Here is a 19,736-nt window from a genome sequence, read left to right as displayed (position 1 = left end):
TGCGCGATGACCACTTTCCTTAAATTTAATTTTCTCTCCAACATACTGGGAGAAGAGCTCTTGTGATTTTTCCGGCATATCTTGATTTTGATTAACTTTTGGACGCTAGGTGGGTGATCAATTTTAATGAAGGAGAAAAAAAAATGAAAATGAAGTTAAAAAGTAGGTAATAACTCTTAAGCTTGTTGTTGCTATTTTTTGCAATTTGTACATCTTGCCTCCGTTCTAATCATCATTATCATTTCAAAGATAAGTGAAAGAGTGAGTATCACGGAACTGCAGTGCGGTTTACTCATGCGCATCAGCTACTCTGATAATTTGATCTTGATTATTAGAACTAAAGAAATTGATTCAAGCTTCTTTAATATTCAAAATTCTTCACCCTTTCCTTTCGTAAATTTAATTGTCCATATAGCGAGCTCAAAACATCAATTAAAAGCATCAGATTCCGAAATTCTAAGAGAGGGCGGATGAAAATAATTTTATTTACAAACAAGTTGTAAATTCATTGTCTCTGAAACAGAAAATTAAACTGGCTATGAAATTATGAAGTATCATAGATTGAAAGCCACTTTGACATATGGCTCGGTAAATAAACCACAGATTAAAATATGTTGAGGCACGTGAAGTCTTATTGTGATATGATGTTCCGAATATTGTTCTCTCTTATTTTTAGATAATTTTTAGGGTAATTCATGGTTAGCCCGATCACTAAAGGACTACATAGAAACCAGTAACGCAACGCCAGTCGCGACGTAACGCCACAAACCTGTCACAAACTGGGAAGAAGCTCACTAAGCATGACGGGACCTTATTTATGGCACATGGACTCGGACAACAACATGCCGGGTGTGAACGGAGAAATCAAGAAAGATGGCCTTGAAACTGAAGAGGAAAAGCGAGATCTTGGTTCAAAACCGAAGAAATTGGAAGAGAAAAGCTCTAAGACTCGAAAAACGTCTGAGGTTTCAGTATTAGATGCGGAACGACAGTGTTTAGTGCAACGACCATCCGATCAGCAATGGCGTACGTTCGAAAAATTTTGCTGACTCACTTTCGTTCTTTCTCGTAGCTTCGGTCCGTTGTTTGTTAATTTTTTCACTTTTATTAATAGATCCTGCTGAAATCATACACATAAGACCGGTAGATGAGGGAAAATCGGAGTATTACGTTCATTATCATGGATGTAAGTTACTTTATTTCGCTTTCTGTTGATATATTGCAAAGCTTTTCATTTTTGTGAGAAAGGCTCCTAAAAAAAATCTCACAACATAGTTAAGATAATCGACGACCTTTGTGATGTTTTATCTGGGCGGTGGGTTTGTATTCCCCCCTAAAAGTGATAGATGTCACTGTTACTATTAACAATATGACGTTTTTATTCCCAGAATGTGACGTCGCTGAGAACGTGACGTCATTAAAATCTGCTTTTTTTTTTATTTGGACCTAGGTTATATATTTAAACGTGTTACTTTACACAGAGGACTTATTTTCCCATATTTTTGTGATCACAGTTATTAAACCAAATTAATTTTCTTTCTTCTGTATTCTTTAGTTGACTTTAGAGGCAGTTGTAATTTGAATGGAATCAGTCTTAAACCTGGTCTATCCAAGTTTCTAAAAATTTCCAGATAAAAACAAAAATTTCATTTTCTATAAGCTCAAGTCTTGTTTTAGTAAAGGGAAGAGTAAATGTGAACTTGTGAATGACATTTTTAGCAAATTGCATCAGAATGTTCAACAAAAATATAGTTGCAAGTTATCGACATACAGTGTTCAAAAAATGGTCCCTGTCATTGAAGTCAACAGACGCCTGGATGAGTGGGTCCCAATGGAAAGAGTTGATCTTCAACAGAAAGACGTCCACATGCATGTTCCAATTGTAGAGGAGAAAATTGACATTGAAGGTCCAGAAAGGAAACTAACGAGAAATCAGAAACGCAAACATGATGAAATCAATCATGTTCAGAAGGTAAGTTGAAAGGAAATATCATAATTTTAAATTTTTAAAGGTTATCTGCGCACTTGATGTAGTTTAGATATTCCATTTTTTTAACATTGATGATCGTAAACTTTGTCATTTCTATGGATTGATCTTTCGTCAAAGTTGGAATTCTTCCTGTTGTAATTCTTCTTAAAAGCTGATCACAAGGTAATTAACTTTTGTAGGATTCCAAATAAGTCACAATCCCAAAGTTGTCTATGCATCAGTACACGGGGAGTTTTGTTTTTTGGTTTAGAAGTCTGTTGTGTTTTTGTAAGAATAAATTTTTGTTTTTGGAATTTGGCTGAAAATTTTACGAGGGACTAAGTTTTCAGAAAGTCAACTCAGCAATTTTCGTAACCTGTATGACTCTATGAGACAGTCTACTTATAAGGGCTATTGCACTAAATTCTATCAGATCTTAGATAGAAATACTTGCCTGAAACAACATAATCAGAAAGTAAATGGAAATGAATGAAAAACGGATGTATTAATTAGAAAATAAATGTAGCAATTTTCCTTGAGTTATTTTTTTATTTCTGTTAAAAATTATTTTTGCACATTAAGGGCAGTTTGTGAAATATACAAAAATCAAAACTGCCTAAGTTTCTTAGCTATAGGGCATAGTCTTAAAAAACATGGTGAACCATACCTTTTATAAAAATTTGTTACATCAAGTTGCCCCTTTTTACCCATTTTAGTTATACATTGGTTACGATGGTGTTAATACATGCCCCATGTGTATAAGAAACATCTTGCCATAACCCTTTACACTCTAACATCAGTATGCTTATTTTCCATACTGTTCTCTATACATTTTCTGATGTACTGGCAAGGAGAATTTGTTTAAAACTCAAGAGGTTCTCCAGTTGATTATCATTTCTTTTATTCTTGTGACCTTAATGTTAGATTCAGGGATGATATTGAAAGGAGAAATTAGATGCTAGTCACTCTCAGGGATTAAAGTGTTGAATCATTTCCTTACAGACCTATGCAGAAATGGATCCTACAACGGCAGCCTTGGAGAAAGAACATGAAGCTGTAAGTTTGTAATTTTTTTTTTTTTTTAACTAAAGTAAGGTTTTTTTTAAAGTTATTTTGTAATAATCTTAACACACTTTTACCTGGCAGTGAGAATTTAAGTGGTGATCCAAGGCGTTTCACAGTAGAAAAGAGTTTTGCCTCAAATTTTGCCCATCTAACTATCTTTGGTAAGAAGTTAATAAAATCACATTGGTTGCTAGAAATACCTTAGAAAAATTTTATGAGAGCCTCTGTCAATAATCAAAGCTGCAAAAGGCCATATTTTGACCTCTTGCAACATTGAAAATTTCAAAAGTTGACAAGCTCGCTCCTCGTAACAAACTGCACTCAGTAAGAAATTGTTAGTATTCTCAAATTGTGTAATAAAGCTATCTTACTATCTTACTTTCTATCGTGGAAAGCATTTCAATTTTGAGACGTGTTTATTCAGAGGTTCGCCATAATTTATGGGTGGGTGATATTTCTCAAGTTCAGACCAGACCACTGGAAACTCTGATTGATTTCTCCTAATGAAATGTTTGAAAGCATAGAAATGTAAAAACATCTTGCACTTGTTAATTTCCTTTTCCTCAGTGACTTCAAACTTTTAGTGATTTTGTCAAAATGACAGCAGAATTCTGCAAATTAGTCTGTTGAGCAAACTCCAACTGTTTATATTGGTAGCCTCATAAATCTGAGATTTTAACCATTTTAAAAAGGAAAGGTAGTAGGTAGAGGTTTTAGAACACACTGATTAATTTTCTAAACATTTTAAACTGCCAAATTCAGGCAAATGATTTTGTCTCCTGATGAAAAAGGTGAACAAAGCATATCAAATATCTTATTGATTAGTGTTCAACGTGTCAATGAGAAACTTTTTTTTAAAAAAAAGTGGTCTCTGCTCTTCTATATTTGAGTTTAGAGAGCAAAGTGCAAGATGTTTTCACATTTCTATGCTTTTGAACATCTTAGAAGAAGAAATCAACTGGAGTTTTCAATGGCCTAGTCTGGTGTTTTTCAATAAAAAAAATATTTCTTACGGGTGTTTTTTAATAAATTATGGTGAACCTCTGAATAAACACATATCAAAATTGAAATGCTTTCCAAACCTTATATATCACACAATTTAGGAATACAAACGATTTCTTGCTGTATGTAGTGTGTTATGAGGAATGAGCTTCGCAACTTCTGTAATTTTCGATGTTGCAAGAGGTCAAAAAGGGGCCTTTTGCAGCTTTGATAATTGAGAGCTCTCAAAATTTTTGTCAATGTTTTTCCAGAAACCAATGTGGTTTTATATACTTAATACCAAAGATAGTTGAATGGGCAAAGTTTGAGGCAAAACCTTTTTGCCATGCAAAACCCCTTGGACGGCTCTTTCAGAGATCAGCACATAAAGTTTTCCACAGCACTGAAAAGATTGAAAAGTGAATAGCTCTCAAGGATGCAGCAGAGGTTTATTAATGCTCCTGTTTTGTTTGTTTGATTTTTATGTCTTCTAAAGATCACCAAGATAAAGTATGTAGATAAGATCCAGTTTGGCAAATATGAGATTGATGCTTGGTACTTTTCACCCTTCCCTGAGGAATATGGAAAGCAGAATAAACTGTGGGTCTGTGAATATTGCATCAAGTACATGAAGTTTGAGGAAACATACAAAAAGCACTTGGTAAGGATTAAAACAGGGGATACCTCTGGCTAAATTACGAGATGCCAGTACCATCATAACAAGCCATCTGTTGGTAAAACCACTATGTTGATTGAATGTCAATGTCTTCCTCGATACAATATCTGGCATCCTTTTGTTAAAAGTCGTGGTGATTTTACCAATGTCAAACCATGTCTTAACCCTTTAACTCCCAAGATCTGATTGTTAATTCTCCCTTCTAGATGGCACACATTTCCTTATTAATTAGTTACGAGAATTTGATGTTTAATCAAGGTAATAACTTGTACCTGATGAGTTTGAGTATTCTCATTACCTGTTTGCTGAATAATGTATGGATACTCTAGGGAGAAGTTACATGTTTATCACTTTTGGGAGTTAAAGGGTTAAAATGTAATCATATGGAATAGTAGTAGTGGTTTTAGCTCAGAAACCAGTCTCCTGGTTTCATTCATTTCCTGATACATAAAATTATTTATATGACGTACTTGAGTTTTTACTTGTCTTGTAATATTCCTCAGCTTATGTTGGCTATAGCTATACAAAAAAAACTCTGGACTTTCTGAGCAGTAGTAAGAACCCAACACTGGGGTATGTAAATAAATGTATGGCTTTATTGTATTAATTTTTATTCACTCTGTGATTTTCTGATCTTATATTAGGGAAGGTGTAGCATGCGACAGCCTCCTGGGAAAGAAATATATCGCAAAGGAACAATTTCAGTGTATGAAGTAGATGGGAAGGAAAATAAGGTGCTGGCTCTGGTATTTTGTTTTAAAACTTGAGTTGTTATTTTTGTACTTTTTCTTTACAGAGTTGAATTAAACTGATGAATTAAGACCTTAGTGTTGCCATGCATGTTGTGTTTTTAACAGATGATAGTACAATATTACAGAGTATGTGGAAATGTTTTATACATGGAGCCACATTTTTTATACCGCTTGGTAGAGAAGAATTCAAGAACAACTCATTAAGGGGGTGTTGTGTACTTATCCTCTCCTACTGTTTGTAATTTCTTTATACACTACTTTAACCCCAATCTCCTTGAATTACCAAGACAGACTTTCTCCTTACAATATCAATACATTATCAAGCAGACAAGTGATGAGAATTAGGAAAAATATCAATTATGGGATTATTTGTTGATCCAGTACTAACTTCTGTTAACTAACAACATAAGAATTGTATAGCAGGCAGTAAGGAGATTTACTAATGAGATCTTGGGAGTGAAAGGGTTGAGAAGTTTACTCGCGAGCATACTTCTATTGCTACTTATATGTGTGGGTAAACTAATCTTTTTCATCCTTGCAGTTATATTGTCAGAACATTTGTCTCCTTGCAAAATTATTCCTGGATCACAAGACTCTGTACTTTGATGTGGAACCGTTCTTGTTTTACTTGCTAACTGAAGTGGACAGAGAAGGTGCCCATCTAGTTGGATACTTCTCCAAGGTAAAGATAGACTGTAAGTTTATAATGCAGGGTGAATATCTCAGTTCTTGATTAACCCTTTAACTCCCAGGAGTGATTAACATGGAACTTCTCCCTATAATATCCATACATCATCCTGCAAACAGGTAATGAGAAAACTCAAACTTATTAGGCAGAAGTTGTTATCTTGATCTAACCCTAAATTCTCATTTTTATAACTGATTTACATGGAAATGTGTAGTAGCTAGAGGGGAGAATTAACAATCAAATCTTGCTGGCTTGCTAGCCTTTTGAGGTGTGTTTTCCCCAATTGGGTGTTTTTCTATGTAGTGACAGAGAATCGAAAGGAGAAATTTTGCAATGCAACACCTTTTTGTTTTTGTTTTTGTTTTTTTTGGCAGGGGGAGGCGGGGTTTTACTCTGCCCTTCTTCTTTAGAGCACTTTTCAATTCAGTAACAAAAACCTGAACTAGAAATTTGCAACAGGACACTCTCAGTTCACTCTCCTTTTTTCTCTTTTAGAGTGCTTTTCAGTGGTATCAAAACAAGCTTACAATTTTGTACTACATTAGCTGGGCTATGTTTTGTTAGGCAGTAGAATAATCTAACTTACTTTTGAAAGGAATTATTTCTTTTCCTTCATCCCAGGAGAAAGAATCACCGGATGGTAACAATGTAGCATGTATACTGACTTTACCACCCTATCAGCGAAAAGGATATGGAAAATTCTTGATAGCCTTCAGTAAGTGCAAATCACATCTGCTACTTGAAGTTCTGCTCTGTCCATAAAACAGGGACTTCTCAGTGGATTACAACGTGATTATTTTTATCTGATGGTTTTGTTAGGTTATGAATTGTCCAAAATCGAGCAGATGGTTGGATCACCAGAAAAGCCCTTGTCAGATCTTGGCAAGTTAAGTTACAGAAGCTACTGGTCCTGGATTCTACTGGACATACTGCGGAACTTCAGAGGAACACTTTCCATTAAGGATCTTAGGTTTTTGTAGAGTTTGTAACTATTGTCTCAGCATGGGGAAATTGAGGATTTTTTATTGTGGAAAGTTCACTTGGGCCTAATGCAAAGGATTGTTGAGAGAGGTCATGAAAGTTCTTGATTGGGTCCTTGGCAAGACAATTAATTATCCCAGTGGCTCTCTGCATCTAGAAGTATTGGGTATTGGGTATTGGGTATTGGGTATTGGGTATTGGGTACAGGCATAACTTGGTGAGGGGGGGGGGGGAGAGTCCTGTGCTTGTCTCACTTCCATTCTAAGAGGAGTAGCAATACTTCTACTTGTGTCCCATAATCCTTAAGTGTAACTGGCTTCTAATGTCTCCCTACGGTATCACCTTGAATCAAATGTTGAAGTCATGAGAATATAGGAAATGATCTCTAATTTGAGAAGCTCTTAATTGTGAAACAAATTCTCCTTGTTAGTGTAATAGGAAATGTGAAGAGAACAGTACGGAGAATATGCATACTGATGTTGGGGTGTAAAGGGTTAACCCTCTAACTTCCTTGAGTGACCAAGACAGAAGTTCTCCTTACAATATCAATACAAAATCAACCAGATGAGTAATGAGAATAAAGAAAAATATTAATGTGGGGGATAACTAGTTGATCAAATACTAAATTCTCTGAACTAACATTATGAGGATTGTATGGTTGACAGTAAGGAGAATTACAAATTTGTTGTGGGAATTAAAGGGTTAATAGAAACTGAGAAGAGGTCGCGATATCGGAATGATCACAATGTTTGTTATTAGCGGCATTTATTCATTAGCATTCTCTCTCCTTTTTATTTTCCGAAGTAACATGACAAGTATTACACAGGAGGACATCATCAATACATTGCAGTCGTTGAACATGGTGAAATATTGGAAAGGTCAACATGTGATATGTGTCACGCCCAAACTTGTCGAGGAGCATGTCAAGAGTGCGCACTACCGCAAACCAGTACTGTCAGTAGACACGTCATGTCTGAGGTGGGCTCCACCAGGAAAGAAAATCAAAAAGTTGAAGCATTGAACTGGTGTGACCAACAACAAGATATAGGAACCGATCATAATTAGGTAGTTGTGGTCTGCATGGGAAGGCTAAGTAACGATAAGCTGGAAGCACGTTGAGGTGTGAAGATTTCCAATAACTAGAGGGATTTTCTTGCTTGGGTGGTCAATAGAGTTGGAAAGTTACATAGTCTGAGAGTTGTGAATGATTTTGGTCTTCAGTTGCGTTTTGTCTTCTGTGAGTTTCACTCGGTTTACAACCTTCAAGGCTTCGCAGGAGAATGACTATCGACTTGAGATGTGGAACAAAAACATCTATTTGTTTATAGTATTACGTCTAAGAGCTGATATAGCAAAAAACCTGAAGCAGTTGAGGTGCGTTGTCGCGTATCAGGGAAAACTTAGGTAAATTAACAGGAAATACTTTAGCAATTTGAAAAGTAAACGACCATGCGGACTAGTATAGATTACGTGATGATAGGCTTGGAAAAATTATGAAAAGCGTTGTTAAAGTACAGTTACATATTGGCCAAGACTACTGGGCATTGTGTCGGAAACTGCCTTGAGTGATAAAGAACAAGGCATCGTTTAGCTTTTATGGACGTCAAGGTCCCCATCAGAGCTAACGTGTAAGCTGCTGTTTTAATTTTGAAACTGCATTTCGTGCATAAGATCCATCTACCCACAAAGAATGAAATACAGACTTTGAAATTTTAACCATTTGATCGAACACTTGAAGAGTGCAGATGTTGTCGTCCTCGTTTGATTTTCTTGCTTTCCGTCTAATGGGTCAACTTTAGTAACACACCATCGCAAACTCGTGTTTTTTATTATCACGTGTATAAACCTGTATTAAAGGCAAATACTTTCAAGTAGAGCTGCTTTCATTGTCTCCTAGTTTTAACGGTGATAAGTGCTAAACGCTTTGAACAAAGTGGAAAACGAGTCCTCCCTGCACGTCGGCAACGATTGTAGACCTATAACGCCATGACAATCCCTCCCAGTTTTCGCTCTTCATGTCTCGCACTCGACGGACTGGGGGGAAAGAGAGTTTTTCTTGTTTTAGTCCAAAAACCCCGTTAAACATTGGAAACTGTTTCTAAAAGATAATTTAGTGTTAACAACTGAGTTGAAAACGTAAATTAGCCACCGTGAAGGGTAAAAAAGCTGATGTTTCGAGCGTTAGCTCTGACGAAGGGCTAACGCTCGAAACGTCAGCTTTTTTACCCTTTACGGTGGCTGATTCACGTTTTCAACTCAGTTGTTAACACTAAATTACCTGCTATACTCTCCCACCGACGCAGCACCACAGTTTCTCTAGAAACTTACCCCTTTATTCATTTGTTTCTAAAAGATGTCTCGCAATTAAGTTTATGTGTCTGGCAATTAAATTACCAACAGTTAAATAGGAAACTACAAAGCTGAACTAAAAGTTTATTTGCATCATCACGAGCAAGGCCTTATGCATGTAAATGCGTGCCTCGGCCTATTGAAAATCTGTCAGCATCTTTAAAATGATTCATTGGTGTTCGTAATTTCCATTCTTTATCATTTTATATCCACTGGAGTAAGTAATTGTGTTTTAAAAATAGAGCGAAATTTAGCTTAAATTAACGTCAAACACCACTGTGATTGTTTATGAAATCTGACCAATGGTCTTCCCTGTTCCTAAAATTTAGAATAAGTATTAGCCGAGTTTACTAGTAGCAGCGAATGAGAGAAATTTAGGGAATGTTTGACGTCATATGAGCATTGTCGTAGTTGATTAGATAGCAATGACTGAGTCTATTAATTTCCACAACTCCGTGAGAGACACTCCGCTTCGGTGACCATATGATCCAAGCATCACTTTCTGCGAGCGAAAAAGCACAGGTGTAAAGGATTCTGGAAATATGAAATGGCCGTGTGTTTGAAATATACTTTGTGTACATTTACAACAGTTGTTTTGGTAAGTGCTGGAAAATTAAGGAAATCACTACTACCTTTATGCAAATTGTTTCAAACTTCTTCGTTTCGCGACAGCGCTGTAATACTCTTAAAAGAGAACGCCAACGTAGTTTCATTACTTGATCTCACAGTTACTTGTTAATTTAATGTGTACCAGTAGGCAAGTACGATTTACAGAACATGCCAGTTAAGCTGTTCAAATTTAATTGCCAAAGCAATCTGCCAAAATCATATTTGTTTGATCGTGACATGATCAAACAAATACAACCATAAAACTGAATTTTTAAAGCCTCATTTCAGTCTCTACTCCGTTTCCTTGACAAAGGCTACAGTGAGCGTAATACTTTAACGTTACAGTGAGGGTTCTCACTTGAATTATGAGCTTAACATTTGAATGTTTCAGTGAGGGTTTTCTGAGAGGAAGACAGACGGGGAACAAAGCCATGGAAAAGTACTCTCTAAACAGAAACTTAATTGCATTTTGTCATGCAACAAGGAATGTTTGTTTCAGCTCTTGAAAGAGTTCCGGCTGACATATCACAATTCAAATAGTATGGGGTATTTCAAAATCCATTCCGGGGCTTTTTTGCATGAGTGACACGTATTGCCCTTGACCTGGTTTGAATTACAAAAGAAAAAATCGTCCAAGCGTTACCTCTGTGATGTCTGACAACACGCTATTAACTGAGATTTTATGGCAGAAATACTGGGAATTCAGTAATGATATCGCCATTGTTACCGCATTACAATTTTGAGAAATATCATTATTTTTACGGATGATCAGACATAGACACCTTTCTAGACTAGGTCTCGTTGATTTGAGATAGAAGTGCGACCTTAGAGACATTAGGAAATTATGGTTCACATGAATAATTTTTCAGTCTGTGTCCGCTGGAGTGTCTTCACTATGAACTGCCTGGTTTGGGTAAGTTTTTGTAAAAGCAGCAAATCTTTTTGTGTCTACCAGTGACACAAAAAATTCACACAGGTAATCCTTCAATTTCGCGTAGACAGTATTGTATAGTTCATAATAGCCAAGTGCGCACAGCTACTCTCACTGGCCAATGAAGCATAACTAAACACCATTTCAATCCCGCATCGTTTTCCAAAAACCCTTCTATCGCTTAAACTTATCTCACTCTAGTGTTAAAAGACTTTCAGAGATCTTTACTCTGTCAGTATCAAGTACTATCTATGCTCAAAGTCGATGAAAGAATTTCGTTTAAAGAAAGCGATTTTACATCGCGTGATTGTTTGTGGTAAACTGATCATGAAAGATGAAACCCACGCGTCTATTAGAAACCATTTTGAAGTGGGCTTACAAGGAAAATTCACGGACTTAATATGAATGTCGATATTATATACCCAGTGTGTTGTAAATGAACAATTCTCAGTTGGATTTTGGGGTTTCGACGCAAGAAAATTCCTGATTTTTGCCGTATCGTCGATGGGATTGTAAAATCTACTAATTGCGTTGTCAAATAATTTTTCCTGAAGATTCGTGATGGTTTCCGGACAGTTTTCAATTTTATACAAGATTTCCTACTTGCTTCGTCGAAACTGGAAAAATATAATTTATCATATGCTTTCACAGACGTGACGGTGTTCATCAGCTTCGCTTGCACTCATGAACCTTGACTCAAGCAAGGAATAGATTCGGTTCATTGTACTTGATTCAGTTTTGCTAGATAAACTGGGTCAATAAATTTTGATTTCAAGTTTGAATCTGATCATCTTTGATTTTCTTTTCACAGACAATACATGATTTTAGATATTCTTTCGTCGGCGGAGAATTTTGGAACACTCCGCTAAGTCTTCTAAAAACACTTTAATTTCTAAAACCAAACATGCTTTAGACTAGCAAAACAAATTCGGGAAGTTTGACCTCGTCATCTTTATAATTTATTCCATTCAGTTTTAAAAATCAATCCATTTTGAATCTCTTTTTTAATTTCCATCACCAAACTATTGCTAAACCTGGTTTATAAGGTATACAATGAAAAATCTTTTTGAATCGCAATCGTGGCTCCGTCATTTCCTCTCGTGCATTAAAAACAAAAGTGTACGAGATTAATAAATTGCTAAAGCCGTCTAAAACTTCATATTAAGAATTGGAGTAGTCATCAGCTATTTACATAGGAAAACATTCAGAGTGACGTGTATAGTCAACTGTTTTCTGGGTCCTTTTTGTGCAAAGGTTTAAAGACGACAGATTGTCGTTAGTTCAATTAAGTCCACAGCAGAGGTTTCCTTTTTCATTTGGAATTCACATTCATGCTTTAAGCTGGAGTAATTAAGGGGGTTATAACGCTTTGGATTTCACTAAAAGAAATGTCATATTGGAGTATTTGAAAGATAGTTGTAGCGCACGTACCTCACGCTGGATCTACGAATAACTGGTGTCTTAGGAAATGAAAAAGATAACATTTACGAAAAAAACCAAAAAAAATGGTCGCCTCGCTTTTGTCGTTTATCTCTTGGTCTTTGGTGTAGCTTTTGAAAAGAAGAGCAATTAAAACTTTGACACTGTGATACATAAAAAAAGAAACAATTTAACGAATTTTTGAGTTTTTTCTCTGTTCAGTTCCTTATACAACTTTTTTCTTCATACGAAACCTTACAATTATACTATCAGTGTAAACAATGTGGCATTGAAGTTCTGTTGTGGTTGTAGACGATCGAGATGTAAAGTCAATAAGCGGATACCCGACAAAAAATGATTATCAAAAACAGGCCTTCAGACCGAGAGTTCTTAGCAACACAAATCGTTACGTCGCTTACCTATGCCTATGTTTCGTATAGTTGTTATGTGAACCTCTGACCAATGACGAAATATTTCACATTTTAATTTGGAAAAAGTCGGCGGATACAAAAATATATTCTTTGGGCTACCATGAAACGCCTCTAGGTTGTTCCCGTGAACCCTTTAAACCCTATAAGTGACGTACCAGCATCTAAGATTACGAGAATAAAGGAACTGATCGCCATCCTTTGAAGCTTTGATTATTAAACCGATTCTCCTTGTCAGTACCGAAGGAAATTTGTAGATAATAGTTTAGAGAATACGAATTCTGATGCTGGGGTGTAAAGGGTTAAATTCAGTTTTGGTTAAACATGGTGTCAAGAGTGGAATACACCCCGATGAGGGCACAGCCATTATCCATCACCAAACCCCACACCTTTTTTAGGCGTACTATTTTGTGACACCTTTGTGGCCGGCTCCCTATACGCATTTTCATGACAATAATCAAGAGAAGCCCTTCAACTGAAGTCTTACTCTCTCTACAGCTTGGAGGCTCTGTGATGCTTGGCCTTGGGATATGGGTAACAACACAAGACACGGAGTATAAACACCTGGCTGGAAATCAGGTGTGTTTTTCGTTTGTTTTCCTTTGGCAGCTAAATGAGATAAAGAAAATGCAAGTAAAGGTGCACTTCTTCACATTACTAAGTAGGTGAAGCCCAGGAGAGGGATGTTTCAGGCGATACAGATTCTGGTGCCTCGGACTCTGATAGTGATCAGAACCCCTGTGAGCCTGATCGGGAAACGTGCAATTAATGGGGAAGGGGAAATGAGTTAACATAAGTCCTCGTAGACTCAAATGAAGCTTAAAAGATGAACAAAAAAGAATTTACATGACATTTATCACATTTTTGACATAGAGACCCTCTGTGATGAATGATTTGGCCAGTGATCCCCTTTTCAATGGGCTTGAGGTATAACCCTCCCTTACTGGTGTGATAAACCTAAGGGGGGCTGTAGAAAAGATTTTTACATCATTTTGAGGGTTTAGTCCTCAATGGTACAATTTCCGGTATGGGAGGGCTGGATATGTTGTCTTCCTTGAATACATTAATCAATACATAGAATTCGAGAACACATTGGTTAACAACACTGAGAAAAAGAGGATTTCTCCTCATAACGCAGATTTAAAAAATAAGAAAAGAAATAACCAAAATATATGGTTATTTTAAAATCATAACGCTGATGATTTTTTTTCCCTCTTAACAGAACGTAACTATCGGCTATATTGTGCTGTCATCGTTTGTATTTATCACTGGTATGTACTCCTTCTTACTGCATGCAAATTAAAGCCTTTAGGGGGAGATCTTGCAAATTTTTATGTGCAAGGCTGTTGGACAAAACTATTTATCAAACCTCAAAATGAAGCCAAACCTCATTCAAGTTTTTCTTCAATTGAAGGTAGACTGCAGCTAAATTCTTGGTGTGACCGTGACCTAAACGCCTACAAGTGTTCTATCCTCAGTGCATTGACCAAAAGAAATGTAACATGCTCTTCCCCCTCTCTCCTTATAAGAGATGGGAAATGAACTCTTCCCTATCAAACCATTGTCCCCAACCATCCCATGACATAAAATTTCCCTGATTACAAATGTCCTTTTTACCTACCAAAGGAAAGGTGGGATTTACTGAAGTTATTTATTAAGAAATTCAGCACACTCTGAAGAACTGAATTTACTTAAAGATTGCCCAGCAAATGACCCCATTTTCATTTTTAGTGCTCGTCTGTGTGAAGGTGTCTTCATTTAGTTTGGTAGAGTAAAACCCTACTTTTAATTTCACATTATCAGCATGTACTCTCTTTTGTTGATACCAGGATTTATCGGATCATGTGGAATTATCCTAATGAAAGACAACCTACTAAGAGCGGTAAATATCAAATTCAATATAAATACCCAAGTTAAAACACTCAAGTTCCCCTCATAAATACTCAACATGCTATCAATTACATCTCCCAAAAAATAATTTCCAGCCTGACATGGTATTGCTGTAAAACTACATTCAAGGTTGAATTAAACAAAGGAATATAATCTTAGCACTTCCCAACATGCAATTTGCTGTCCAACAAAACACAACAACTGCTGAGCTAAAGTTATTTCCTTACATTTCATTTCTTTTCCCTTATTTTTTAGTACTTTGCATTTATGTTAATTTTACTCTTGGCTGAACTTGGTGTAGCTATTTATCTCTACGTAGAAAAAGACCAGGTACGTGAAATTTAATACCATAAATGTTATGATAATTCTAAATTTAAAATATCAAAAGTTCTATTAACCCTTTAGCCCCTAAGAGTGACTAACATCTAATTTCTCTTTACAATATCACCCCTGAATCAAACATGAAAGTCATGAGAATAGTTGAGATGATCACCAACTAAAGGAGGTCTTGATTGTGACACAAATTCTCCTTGTCAGCCTCTTTGAAAATGTATGGAGAACAGTATGGAGAATATGCATGCTGATGTTAGGGTGTAAAGGGTTAACTTACATCACAATGACTCAAAATTGCATTCACCCATCTACATTATGGAGTCATTATTCGGTGATCAATAAACAGAGATCAAGGACCCATGTAAATAGTGTACATCAATTACAGATTTTAATCACAGTTTTTACTGATAGGGGAAGATAATCTAGCATTGATAACCCTTTAACCCCTAAAAGTGATTAGCATCCAATTTCCCCTTTCAGTATCATTGCTGAGTCAAACATTAAGGTTAAGAGAATTGACGAAACGAAAGTAAAGCAAACAGGCTTTTGCCTGTTAGCTTAAGTCTCCCTGTCAGTACTTCAGGGAACATTACGGAGAATATGCTTACTGATATTAGGGTGTAAAAGATTACAATTTGAATTTTGTTTTATTCATGATATATTTTAGATACAAGATCATATTGCCACAAACTGGGATGAAACTACTGATGAAGTTAGAATCCTCATTCAAGAAAAGGTGAATATGCTGTTCAATTTACCATTATTCAGAATCAAATCTAAAATAAAGACACCATCGACTGGTAATAAATTATTTAAGTCTAACATAGCACTCATTCCAAGTAACTAAACATGAAGCTATTATGTATTCTTTGAGCACATAAAGCTAAACCCTTTGACTACCAAGAGTAACTAGCATCTAATTTCTCTTAACAATATCAGTCCTGAAGCAAAAATTAAGGATGCAAAGAATAATTAAAAGGAAATGATCACCAACTAAGAAGCTCTTCACTATTAAACAAACACTCCTTGTCAGTACAGCAAGAAATGTGTTGTGCACAGTATAGAGAATATGCATACTGATGTTAGGGTGTAAGTGAATATCAATCTCTATTAATATGAATCTAGACATTGATAGCTAAGAGGCCTGGACTGGGTATAGGCAGGGTGCATATTAGTATTTTCCCTTTCCTTAAGATTGAGCAATTTGTTCAGCATACAAGTCATAAGACTTGGGTAAAGCCAATGGCTATTCACCATACTAATTAGTATATTACTGCTTAGATATCTGTGCACGTCTTATTAGTAATCTAGTGAGCAAACAAGCAAGCAACAAGTTTATTTCTAGCAATAAGAAAGTTTTAGTTTCCCTCCCACCAACATCATTCACAGTTTTGATTGTATCTTAATCTCATTCATGTTTGTAATTTATTCTTGATTACTGGACTGTTGGTTTATTGTATTCGTCAAAGATCTTTTATGTAATGGTCTAGTGAGTTATCTATGTAGGATATACACATTTACTTAACTGTCTGGTCCCAAAACAAGCCTCTGTCTGTTGTGGTGTTTAGAGGGTTAATAAACTAGTTATATTCTTTTTATTTACTCATTTTATTTACTTTTTCAAATTCAAGTTTGAATGCTGCGGTCTATCACCAATAAACCTCAACCATAAGTCAAGTTCCGACAAATCCTGTTTTGTTGATGATAATCCAGGAAACAAAAGATTGAAGGTAAACTGAACATTCTGTTGCTTCTTCTTAATGTCAGTTATCCAACCCTCCCATTATAGCTTCTCCTAAAAAAGAAAGCTTAGATAAATGTTCTCGCTGCTTTACTGGTCTTTTCAGAACCATTCTTTATCATTTTCCAGGGGGTATCTTGGACTTTTATTACCTTTACTTCAATTTCAGGGATTCATATTTGTGATCTCAAAATATAGGAAATGGCATCTTAGATGGAGGCCTTGGTTCTAAGATTTTGGATGGGGATTAATTCAGATCCTCTCCTACCCAAATGCTAAGGCCTTTGGCACTTGTGGTCATGGCTGTGCTACACTAAAACCTTCCTTCTTTGTGTTTCTAATAGTTGGAATATATGTATTGTATTATGCTGCCTTAACAACATTGAGAGGTCGAACTTCATTCTTTGATTTCAAAAAGATAAATGATTAATGTTAGGATTCAGTTTTTTTAATCCCCAACTGCTTTTGTAAGGTAATAATTATCAGAAAATATGGCAAAAAACCTATTCATTTTTGTGCAATCTCTCCAGGACTGCTACACAAATCTCATGGATTGGATTAAGAGGAACCATGTTATCTTAGCAACATGTTCAGTTATTGTTGCTGTTCTGCAGGTACTTAAGCGAAATATTTCCAAAATATTAAAGTATAAAATAAAGAAAGCCACAAAGTTTAGAAAACAAGCCAAGTTATTTGTTATGCAAGAGGAATGTTGAAATTTTCTGTAGGTTGATAAGTGCAGAAAACATCAGATTTTTAAACATTTAGAGTAGATAACCTTTTAAACCTGAAAAGTTGAACATTCACCTCATTTCTTCATACAATAATACTGCTGCATCATTCATTGAGATCATGAGAATAACAAAAAAGATCAGTAACCAAAGAAGCTCATGATTGTTAAACAATTTCTCCTTATCACCACCTTAGGAAATTTATAGAGAACAGTATGGAGAAGATGTATACTGATTTTACAGCGTAAAAGGGTTAACTGTTTTATATCCATTGAAATCTTTTTAAGATGTTGATATTGGGAGGAACCTGTCGGCTGATTGCAGCAATTGAGTCTGGTGACAGAACAGTAAGGCGAACAAGAGTAGTGCCGATTAATGTCCAGCCAATAGCTGTAGCGCCAATACAAGTGCAAAATGTGTACCCTGACTATTGGAGCCCTGGTTATTTGAACCCTGGTTATTTGAACCCTGGCCAGGGGAACTCTGGCCCCACACCACAGCCAGCTAAAGCTGAGCCTGAGGAAGTAACACAAAATGACAGTGCTACTCCTTTGTCTGAAGATTCTGAAGATGGACCCATTAGAAGCAATATCAAAAGAAAGGAATGGGCAAAAATCAATCCAAAATATAACCCTGTTTTTAGCTTACTTGACCTGAAGTTATAGTTTGACAAAATTGTTTTTTTTCATGGAACAAAAAGTTTTAGTTTTGGTATACAAGTAACTCCCCATGTGGGGCCTGAGAGTATTTAAGGTATAACTGTAAATAGTCTGTCAGAAAGGATTTAATGAACAACTGTAAAGGGAAATTACATATTTAAGTGCTTGAATGAGCATTGTGAGTTTCTTAGTGCATATAGTGCACAAGTTTATATTCTGTGTGATGCCAATGTCTTTAGTCTTTTTACCCCTGTAAGTGTCTAGCATCTAATTTATCCTCACAATATCACTCCTGAATCAAAAATTGGAGCCATGGGACTCAAGGAAATGATCCTTAACTAATTAAAGAAGCTCTTGATAGAGCTCCCCCTTTTTCGGGTAAAAAAAGGGAATTGCAGAAGGAAGAAAGACCTGCAGGATAAGCACCAACCCCCTCCCCCCAAGCTCAAGGTCTGGATCCACCACTGCTTGATTGTTTAATAAATTTCCTTGTAAGCACGTTAGGAAATGTATAGAGAACAGCAGCAGGGGGAATATGCTTACTGATGTTAACCCTTTAACTCCCATAAGTGATAAGCATGTAACTTCTCCTGGTAATTTCCATTCATTATCCAGCAATTAGGTCAAGAGAATACTCTAACATATCATGTAGAAGTTGTTATTTTGATCTAACACTAAATTCTCATAACCAATTTACAAGAAAACATGTTGCAGTTGGAGGAGAGAATTGACAATCAGATCTTGGGAGTTTAAGGGTTAAGTGTGAGCCATTATGAGTGAGTAATTTAGAGCAGGAGGGAGAGAAAGTTATACCACTATAATTGTCTTATTCAGGCTGGTTTATGCATTGTTTATATACATTAAATCTACGTAGTTTATTTCTCTGAATTTCCCATCAGCCATATTGAGCTATAACATACACAGGACCAACAAAAGAATTCCAGTTTATTTTATTTTTTAAGGAAAAGGCTTAATTTATTGCAAGTGTGTACAGCAAGTATCTAAAAGGCACCTACTTCTGCCCAGGTAGTTTTGAGAAATATTTTGTATATTGTGGTGTTAAAAGCATACAAGTGATGTACAAGGATTATTTTATGTACAACATATATATCCTTAAAAAATGTTTGTACTCTTATAAAGAGACTCATATTAAAGAGGATTCCAGAGGGGGAATTTAAAAAAAAAACGAATATTGTTGAGCTAATTAGGTAGCATATTATTTTTAAGGTACAATTTTGTAGAGATAGGAATGGGCATGGCATTTTAGCTCTAACAGAAGTTATTAAAAAAAAAGTAGCAAATAGAACAATATATTCATCAAGTTAACATAGAAAACAAATAATTTATTACTGTCTGCATTTAACACTGCATCTGCAATTTTGAGATTGTTTTGCCAGTCTGGAAGTAAATACATATTTTATTCAGCCTGCAAGAGTGGTAGTATCAAAACTTGTTCTTCATAACTTATGACAAAAAAAACACTACACAAAGAACTATGCCAATAAAAGTAAACAAAAAAAATAATGTTGATGGG

At 35.8% G+C, this 19,736-nt stretch overlaps 2 protein-coding genes across 3 annotated transcripts; both read left to right on the top strand.

The window, feature by feature from the left end:
• Window positions 1–811: 811 nt before the first annotated feature.
• On the top strand, window positions 812–8,983 carry LOC131780973 (histone acetyltransferase KAT8-like). The gene is made up of 10 exons (XM_059097610.2): window positions 812–1,026; window positions 1,115–1,186; window positions 1,803–1,972; window positions 2,972–3,025; window positions 4,512–4,676; window positions 5,336–5,425; window positions 5,985–6,125; window positions 6,753–6,846; window positions 6,951–7,101; window positions 7,917–8,983. The coding sequence occupies exons 1-10, from the start codon at window positions 825–827 to the stop codon at window positions 8,131–8,133; spliced, it is 1,356 nt and encodes a 451-aa protein (XP_058953593.1). The 5' UTR covers window positions 812–824; the 3' UTR covers window positions 8,134–8,983.
• A 915-nt stretch (window positions 8,984–9,898) lies between these two features.
• On the top strand, window positions 9,899–19,731 carry LOC131780969 (leukocyte surface antigen CD53-like). Of its 2 annotated transcripts, none has more exons than XM_059097603.2 (9): window positions 9,899–10,059; window positions 13,347–13,427; window positions 14,071–14,119; window positions 14,678–14,730; window positions 14,994–15,068; window positions 15,739–15,807; window positions 16,703–16,801; window positions 17,343–17,426; window positions 17,831–19,729. In XM_059097603.2, exons 1-9 carry the CDS (start codon window positions 10,009–10,011, stop codon window positions 18,206–18,208), a joined length of 939 nt encoding a protein of 312 aa, XP_058953586.1. In that variant the 5' UTR covers window positions 9,899–10,008; the 3' UTR covers window positions 18,209–19,729. The 2 variants fall into 2 exon arrangements, with proteins under 2 accessions (XP_058953586.1, XP_058953584.1); XM_059097601.2 differs by lacking the exon at window positions 9,899–10,059 and adding an exon at window positions 10,379–10,983 and having other exon boundaries at window positions 17,831–19,731.
• The last annotated feature ends 5 nt before the right edge of the window (window positions 19,732–19,736 follow it).

Source organism: Pocillopora verrucosa, chromosome 2, assembly GCF_036669915.1.
Source record: "Pocillopora verrucosa isolate sample1 chromosome 2, ASM3666991v2, whole genome shotgun sequence".
NCBI lineage: Eukaryota > Metazoa > Cnidaria > Anthozoa > Scleractinia > Pocilloporidae > Pocillopora > Pocillopora verrucosa.
The sequence above is the reverse complement of the archived record's forward strand: the minus strand, read 5'-3'. Positions and strand labels throughout refer to the sequence as shown.

Coding starts and splice junctions, on each gene's coding strand:
- LOC131780973 (XM_059097610.2), top strand. CDS start 825: ATGGACTCGGACAACAACATGCCGGGTGTGAACGGAGAAATCAAGAAA. Junction 3,026..4,511: donor TGGAGAAAGAACATGAAGCT/GTAAGTTTGTAA, acceptor TGTCTTCTAAAG/ATCACCAAGATAAAGTATGT. Junction 7,102..7,916: donor CTTTCCATTAAGGATCTTAG/GTTTTTGTAGAG, acceptor TATTTTCCGAAG/TAACATGACAAGTATTACAC.
- LOC131780969 (XM_059097601.2), top strand. CDS start 10,915: ATGGTTCACATGAATAATTTTTCAGTCTGTGTCCGCTGGAGTGTCTTC. Junction 13,428..14,070: donor AACACCTGGCTGGAAATCAG/GTGTGTTTTTCG, acceptor CCCTCTTAACAG/AACGTAACTATCGGCTATAT. Junction 14,731..14,993: donor AAGACAACCTACTAAGAGCG/GTAAATATCAAA, acceptor CTTATTTTTTAG/TACTTTGCATTTATGTTAAT.